The following is an 8423-nucleotide window of genomic DNA, read 5'->3' on the forward strand; positions in this document are numbered from 1 at the left end:
TTGGAACTTTTTCTTTCTTTTCAAAAAAGAAAAAAGTGATTCAGGTTTTATTCGCCAGCAGCTCCGCCCTGTCCCTGCCTGCAGCGGGGGGCCCCTTCTGCACTCGCGGAGTCAGGGGAGGGCTTCTCTGGCCTCCTCGGCTGTAATCTCCTGGGAGTAGAGGTCAGTGAAGAGAGCCGGCAGCCAGTAGTGGGCCTCCCCTGGGGCCTGCAGGTCCAGCCAGGCCAGCCCTTCCTTCAGTAGGTGTTCCTGGAGGGAAAAGGAGGCAGTCATTTATGAAGACGGAGTTCCTGTGGGGCGGACAAACCATTTTGGCTTCAGTGGGGTTTTCAGACTAAATCTACACGAGTGCCTTCACGTAGTTACACAACCCAACTGGAATTCCGGGTTCTCCTTGGCCCTGACCTTGGCCTGAGGTGCAAAAAATGCCACTGAATCACTTAACCTGTGCCGCTAGGAAAGAGGGTAAAGACAAGGTGCGGGGGGCGTCGCAGGAGGGACGTGGGGCCGCAGAGACGTCTGCCCCATGGCGTGAAGCAAGGCCCCGGTCCCATTTCCCTGAAGCAGAATGGAGACCACTGTTGTCATTACATTTCCCGTTAACTTGTGGGTGAACCTCTATGGAGAAATTAACAGAAGGACTCTATTAGTTTAGAAGGGACTCGCAGTTCCTGCGGCTGGAAACATGCTCGCTTGTGCCTGGTAGCATTAAAGAGACGTTTATGTTACCCTGCTATACACCTAAGTGTATAGTTTAATTGCCTGGATAAGGAAGAAGGTATTAAAAGCCAGGGTTACATTCTCCTGCTGCTACTCCTTCACATCAGCCTTTCCTTCGTACCATGACATCTGTATATATAAAACGCTCACTATCTCGTATACCGTATAATCGTAGATAAGTATGGGTACGTAATTAAGCAGGTAACAGTTCCCTTCACTCCGTATTAACAGTGTTACTTCCGAGACAAACTGTAGGAACTGTCTGTCCAGGCTCCACAGGTCGGGGAGACAAGGGGTTTTGGTGACTTGCCTACAGCGCACTTAGAAGCCTGCCTCTGAGCTGGAACTCAGCGGCACCTCGGGAACGCGGGGCTTGCTTCTCTGTGGTGACAGCAGCCTGCAAGGCTGAAGTTTCTGCCGGAGTGCTACCTACCCACACACCTCTACCCATCTGGGGCCCATCTCTTCTGGGCCATTCCAAAATTCACATACCAGCACTTGCCGCGCTCGCTCCGTCTCCCATTTAAGACTGGCTTTGATATCACTGACGGTCACGTAGCCATTTTTCTGAAGGAAGGAGGAACCGGGGGGTCAGTTAACAGTGGACTTTCCCTGAGAACCCAGCACCTGCCCGGCAACAACGGACTGACCCCAGACAGGAGGAAGAACTGCCCTTGAAGCCTAAGAGCACAGAAAAAGAATGTTCAGAAGTCCCAGCAAAGACAGAGAAGCGACTTTCAGGGTGACAGAAGTGGGGGGAGGGGGGGTTCAGTCTTAAAAAGTGGGGTCCCTGGTACTAAAATATTAATTTAGACCCTCTCAGAGAACTTCAGAATATGACAAGATTCAGAATAATTAACTGACAGGAAGAAATGGTGACAGTTCCCTGCCTCACCTTACTCATCCCCCAATGAGAAAAGCCCCTCCTTACTTAGTTTTGTTCTACATTATCGAATTAAGAAAACTGAACGTGTCTTCCCTAAACCCAGGATGAGGACTTGGGGGAAGAGGGGATGTGCTTAAGGCATGCTGAGTAACGGCAATGGCAAACAGGAGGAAACCTTTGTATCGAAGAGCCCATACAGAAAGTAATATTCTGAAGACCTCAAAGAATCTTGTCTACCCAAGAAAATCCGGTTCGCTGTGTGCATGGCTGGCTGCCCCTCTAGACTGTAAGCTCCCCGGGAGCAGGAGCTGTATGGTGCCGGTCGTTCTACCCCCACGGCCCGGCCGGTGCTTCGCGCTGTAGCTGATCAATAAACGGCTTCTAAACAAGCACAGGTCTGAGTCGTGCGTCTGCTGGACAGTCTCAGCGGAAGACTGCAGTTACTCAGACTGTCCCCCCCCCCACCCCCCGACACACACAGGCGGCCCCCGCCCCCAGAAGGCAGACCAGTACCTCGGCCAGCTGCAGCACCACTGTGTGATCCATGTTGAGCTCAGCCGGAACAGACTGAATGAGGTAGGTGCCGCCCACAGGGATGATGCCGAAGCCCGTGCCCAGCGCCTTCAGTTTCTTGATGGCCCTGATCAGGTCGTCTCTGAGGTGAGGAAGAGCTGCTTAAGGACCCCTGGCACACCACACCCAGCCACGACGCAGTGTCTCAGCTCTGCCCCGGGCCAGGACACCCTGACAGAAGACTCAAAAGGCTGCACACCGGTCGGTGCCATCAGTAAAAAGGTAAGGCCAAGGGGCACCAGACGGTGCTGGGACGCTCACGGGACACAGTACGGGTGCGGGGCTCTCCGCTCAGCAAACCTTTCTAACCCCGGACATACGTCAAAAATCTGCCCACGGGAGCCCATCGGGGAATGTGCATGAATGAGCTAAATGCGAGAGACAGGGAGCAGCGTGAACTACGGCAAAACAGAAAATGCTTATCCATTTTACAGGCGGCAACCCAGCTGATTATTGCCATTTGGAAATTCAGGCCCAGTCCTGCCGGTTATCTGGTTTCCGGTTAACCACTAACTCGAATTAGGGAAAAAGAAAACCCACAAGACAGTGTGTAGACCCTATACCCAGCGCACATACTGACAAGCCTTTTTTTTTTAACCTTTTCTCAAACTGAAGTCACACACACAGGCTGGTGAACCAGATCAATTTGTACCCCATCTTCTGACCCCCCACTCCATTCCCCAGCCTTTCTCAGTGCCTGCGCTAATCTCCTTGACCTCAAATAATCTGAAGATTAAGCCCCAAGTATGTTAAAAAAAAAAAAAAAAATAGTAACAATACATGCGTACACATGAAAAAAAGATGCTTAGAAGAAAATACACCAAAATGTCAACAGTTGTAATCTCTCAGTTGAGAAATAACGGGTGGCTTTTGGTTCTTTATATCTCTGTATTTTGTTTTCTAAAAAACATGTTTTCTGATCATAAAGAGGAACAAAAATGATCCCAAAAGTAGCCTACACATGCGAGCGGTAAAGAGAAAAGATTTCCATCTGATTTGTAAAGACCTTTCTATACTCTACGGGGTTGGAAGGCGTAAGACCTACTGGCTGACGTCTTGCGCGAACTTGCCCCTTCCTCTTAACACCTGTTGATGCAGTTCCTCTAGAGTTATCAGACCTAGGGGAGCGGGGAGGAAAGCAGATGGAGCATTACCTTTATAGCTCAGCCAAAGCAACCCAAAACAGAAATACAAAAAACAGGGGCAGCATCATCTCTGAAGAACTATAAAGGCGCTCTTAACATCAAGGCCGTATCTATTTACGACCAATGATTTATAACTGGTTTTAAGTTTTCTTTCTAACTTCAACACAGACCATTCGAAGTGCTTTATTAAGATGACACCACTGGATGACCATTTTTAGGTCACGTTTTGGGGAGCCTAGAAACTTGGCACCACCCCACCTTGGAGTGCCAGGATACATAGTTAATAATGATAAAATCATAACCTGGACGTGTTGTTTATCAGGGGGAAAGGCCTATTTCCTACCTCCCTATTATTTTCTGTAATAACCAGGGGCTAAGACCTTCCTGGGCGAAGATCTCTAGGGAATAGAGACAATCATTCAGGTAATTCCATTTTTCAACCACATGAAGCCACTAAGATGCTTCTGAAGACCTAACAGGTTCTCAAGATCTTATTGGCCCGCAGACTACAGGATGGAAAAGATCACCTTTCAAGGTTTTCTCCCTCTGAGAAGTCCAAAGCCCAGTGTGCAGGACTCAGCCAGCCTCACCTCCATTCCGGTGCTTCAGGGCCAGGCATACTTCAATAATCTGGACACCCAGCTCGTAATAGAAATCCCCCACACCTAGCATCTCAGACCAAAATCCTTTTCCAGCTGAAAAATAGAAAAACAAAAGCAGGTTATAGGTTATTTTCTATCCTTCCTTTTCTTTCAAAGCTAGATTAAAACACCTATCCTGTAGGAAGCCTTCCCTGCCTAGCCTAAGTCCTGGGGCTCCATTTACTACTCAGGATCCTCAAGACAGTTGGACTCTTGGAAATTCCTCCTAAAAACCAGGCTCGGACAGGTGGGCAATCTAAAAGGCATTTCTATTTGGCGAATTCTGGCTCAGAACACTATAAAAATGAGCCTTCCTTTCCCAAATTATACAGTGAAATATAATGGGACATAGGATCTAGACAAGGCTGAGAGAAACGATATGCAGACCGGGCATTCAAAAATCCACTGAAGACAACAGCTGTCTGGGTAAAAAAATGCAGGTTACAGAGTAGTAATTATAGCATAATCTGATATGTTAAAAAAAAAAAAAAAAGTTTATAAATAGGATGAACGTGTCCAGAAAGCTATCTTAGACTGTTAATATTTTATCTCTGCCACTGTGGGAGACAGGGTCAGAAGACTTGTACTTTCTCTTTCTCTTTTTTCTCCTTTATTGACTGACTCCATGATTACATGCTACTTTCATTAAAACTAAATTATCTTTTTAATAAAGGGAGAAATAGCCGTTCAGAAACTCCACTGGAGGTCCCTCACGGGAAGGCCCGTACCCTGGCTACTAGCCCGCGGCCAGTGTCTCCAGCTTCCCAATCCCCCTGCGCACTCAGCCATCCTGCTGGGCACTCCCTGGAGACAAAAGCCGCTGGGTCTCCCTGCAGGCCCTTCTAGAAGGGGCCCTAGCCACAGTAATGACAGCCAGATGAGCTTCCGCCCCTCCGGAGCCCTACGAGAACACCACAGCCCTGTGGACAGCTCCTTACAGGCCAGAGGGTCCACCCCAATGGTGGCACACATGTCCTGGAACTGCACCCGGAACTCGGGATTCTTCCGGATCTCCTGCTTGTGCTTGCTGGCGAATTCCTCCAGGTTGCTCTTGAACATGTCCAACTGCTTCGACATCTGTAAGGTGGACCAGGGCGAGATTAGGGGCAGCCCGGCCAAGTGACAATCTGATGCCAAAAATTAAGTTCCTGGCCTAGTGGCAGGGCAAGGGCTGAAATAACCTATCTCCGCCAGGCCTACCATGATGCTCTTTCTTGTTCCCTTTAGTTTAGGATTTTTTTTTTTTTTTTTTTTTTTTTTAAGATTTATCTATTTGAGAGAGAGAGAGAATGCACATGCACGAGTGGGGGGAGGGGCAGAGGGAGAGATCTTCAAGAAGACTCTCCACTGAGCACCGAACCCGACTGGGGGCGTGATGAGATCACAACCTGAGCCAAAACCAAGAGTCGGACGCCCAACCAACTGAGCCACCCAGGCACCCTATTGTTCCCTCTCTTTTTATCCCTACCTTTCCTTCATGGTTCTGTTGTCAGCTGGACTGGGATGCCATAATGTTTCCTCAATTCTAAAACACACATTTTTGGGGGCACCTGGCTTGTTCAGTCGGTCGTAGAGCATGCAACTCTTGATCTCAGGGTTTTGAGTTTGAGCCCCATGTTGGGTATAGAGATTACTTAAAAATAAAATCTTTGGGGGCGCATAGGTGGCTCAGTCGTTGAGCGTCTGCCTTCGGCTCAGGTCATGATCCCAGGGTCCTGGGATCGAGCCCCACATCGGGCTCCCTGCTCCGCGGGAAGCCTGCTTCCCCTTCTCCCACTCCCCCTGCTTGTGTTCCCTCTCTCACTGTGTCAATCTCTGTCAAAAAATAAATAAAATCTTTAAAATAAATAAATAAAGGGCGCCTGGGTGGCTCAGTTGGTTAAGCGACTGCCTTCGGCTCAGGTCATGATCCTGGAGTCCCGGGATCGAGTCCCACATCGGGCTCCCTGCTCAGCGGGGAGTCTGCTTCTCCCTCTGACCCTCCTCCCTCTCATGCTCTCTGTCTCTCATTCTCTCTCTCGCAAATAAATAAAATCTTAAAAATAAAATAAAATAAATAAATAAAAATCTTTGGGGGCACCTGAGTGGCTCAGTAGGTTAAGCGTCCTACTCTTGGTTTCGGCTCAGGTCATGCTCTCGGGGTTGTGAGATTGAGCCCCACCTCAGGCTCTGCACTCACCTTGGAGTCCGCTTAAGACTCACTCTCCCTCTCCCTCTACCCCTTCCCACCTGCACACTCTCTCTCTAAAATAAATAAATAAATCTTTAAAACATAAATAAAATCTTTTAAAGATAATGAAAAATAAAACACACATTTTTTTTTCTCATATGTTCCTGTTCTAAAGTCAGGATGCATCTAACAATCAGCATGCATATCTAATGTGATACTTTTTTTTTTCCCCCAGAAAAACTGTTACTAGATTGAAGATGCACCCCAGAATCCATTTTGTCTTAAAAAAATGAGAGAATGCAGCATTCAGAAAAAAAGAAATCTTCAGCCACTAACAGAAAGGTTACACAGGAGAAAAAGGAAGCCTGGTATGAATTACGTGTGCAGTGATTGTTGAATCTTTCAGTCATGGACCTTCTTGGGAATTAACTCCAAATAAAGAATCCCAAAGGGAGGGGTGGGTCTACCAGATTATATTCCAAAACTAAATACAAATGGTTTGGGGATTTTCTGATTTCTGAAGGAGTATTCCTTCTGATTTCTGAAGGAGTATTCCTTCTCTTTCCCTAATTAACAAAGCCTATGTTCCACCCACCAAGAGTAACCACTCCTGGCCCAACATCTCCTCGTCTGCTACATATTATAAACTTAAACATTATAATCACCATTTCCAGTTGATTCCTGTATGTCACCTCCCCTACGAGTGGGAGATTTTTTTTTAATAAATAAATATATATATTTTTAAGATTTTATTTCTTTGACAGAGAGAGACACAGCGAGAGAGGGAACACAAGCAGAGGGAGTCGGAGAGGGAGAAGCAGGCTTCCCGCCGAGCAGGGAGCCCGATGCGGGGCTCGATCCCAGGACCCTGGGATCATGACCTGAGCCGAAGGCAGACGCTTAACGACTGAGCCACCCAGGCGCCCCAATATTTATTTATTTTAGAGAGGAGTGGGGAGAGAGAGAGCACAAGCAGGAAGGGCACAGAGAGGAGAATCTCAAGCACACTCCCCGCTGATGGAGAAGCCCAACACCGGGCTCAGTCCCACCACCATGAGAGCACGACCTGAGCCGAAACCAAGACTCAGACACCCCTGAGTGGGAGCTTCTGAAGAGCACTGTCTACTATCTTTCCTCAGTACAAGGATCCATTTCCTTGCTTGTTTCCTCCTCTTCTTTACCAGTCCCAGTAACTGAGTAAACTCAGGGCACGTACAGAAAAGGAAACCGCAGGCCCCGCATCCCATCGCTGACACACACTTCTGGTACGCACCCGGGTGTGTCGGTGGTGGTGATGGGCCACACAGGTTAAGCAGTATTTTCACCTTATTCTTAGGCACTTCAAGTGAAAGCCCCCCAAAGACCTAAATCAAACCGCTCTACCACCTACTACCCAGGTAATCTTGGATAAACCACCTGAATGTCCTCAATTCTAAACTGGGAAGAATAGAGTTCCCTCCTGGTAGGATCGTCAGGATGAACAAGATAGTGCATGTAAAGAAAATGGACACGTGCCTGGGACATAGATAAAAGCATGGAATGACTCAAAAGATGCTAGCTATCACGGTTATTAGCAAGTCCCCGTAAAAGATCTGAGCAGCCCAGAAACTGAGATTTGCCAAATACCCTATTTTTAGTTCAATCCAAACAATCTAGTTTACATCAAAGGTGTCCCGCCCAGCCTTGTCGGGTCTCCCTCCCTGCCTGGAGCCCTCCAACCGACTCACCTGGGCCAGCTGGTCCTCAGCCAAGACAGTGCCTCGCTCCTTATACTTGGCCTGTCAGACAAAGAGACCAGCGTGAGTTGAGAGTGGGCGCTGGGGGCTCCCACCTGTACTGCCTCCGACGAAGTATGAAAAGAGGAGGATCTCTCTTAAATGTTTTTTCTTAGGGAGAGGGATGAGGAAGTAAAACAGACGGCCCGTCTGCAGTCATATTCGGGGACGCGGGGGAAAGGGCTGGTGGATCTGGGGATGCTGACATTCCAATCCACCGGAAGCTGAAGAAACTCCGTTCCCCGGGACCCGAGGAGCCCGTGTCAGCTTCTGATGGGGCGCGATTTGAGGGTACAGAGCTCTGCTCCGAGACTTTCGATCTCTCTCGGGTCGGGGATGGCTGTGGGTCGGCCTTCTTCCCCTCACCTCGGCAAGCTTCTTCTTGGCGATGGCGCCGGCTCCCACCCCGCGGCGATGCATCCCCGCCCTGGGCCCGGGGGCCGCCCCCCAGCCGGGACCCCGGGTCTCCGCGTCCCGGGATCCGCCGCCGGCTCCCAACGCGGAAGCGCCGGC

General features: G+C 49.0%; 1 protein-coding gene across 1 annotated transcript; it reads right to left on the reverse strand.

The window, feature by feature from the left end:
* Positions 1-9: 9 nt before the first annotated feature.
* Positions 10-8423, reverse strand: SNF8 (SNF8 subunit of ESCRT-II). The gene is made up of 8 exons (XM_032428696.1): positions 8277-8423; positions 7863-7913; positions 4904-5042; positions 3915-4019; positions 3225-3297; positions 2120-2261; positions 1213-1287; positions 10-249 (listed from the first exon to the last, which is right to left on the reverse strand). Exons 1-8 carry the CDS (start codon positions 8328-8330, stop codon positions 112-114), a joined length of 777 nt encoding a protein of 258 aa, XP_032284587.1. The 5' UTR covers positions 8331-8423; the 3' UTR covers positions 10-111.

Source organism: Phoca vitulina, unplaced genomic scaffold, assembly GCF_004348235.1.
Source record: "Phoca vitulina isolate PV1807 unplaced genomic scaffold, GSC_HSeal_1.0 scaffold40, whole genome shotgun sequence".
Taxonomy (NCBI): Eukaryota; Metazoa; Chordata; class Mammalia; order Carnivora; family Phocidae; genus Phoca; species Phoca vitulina.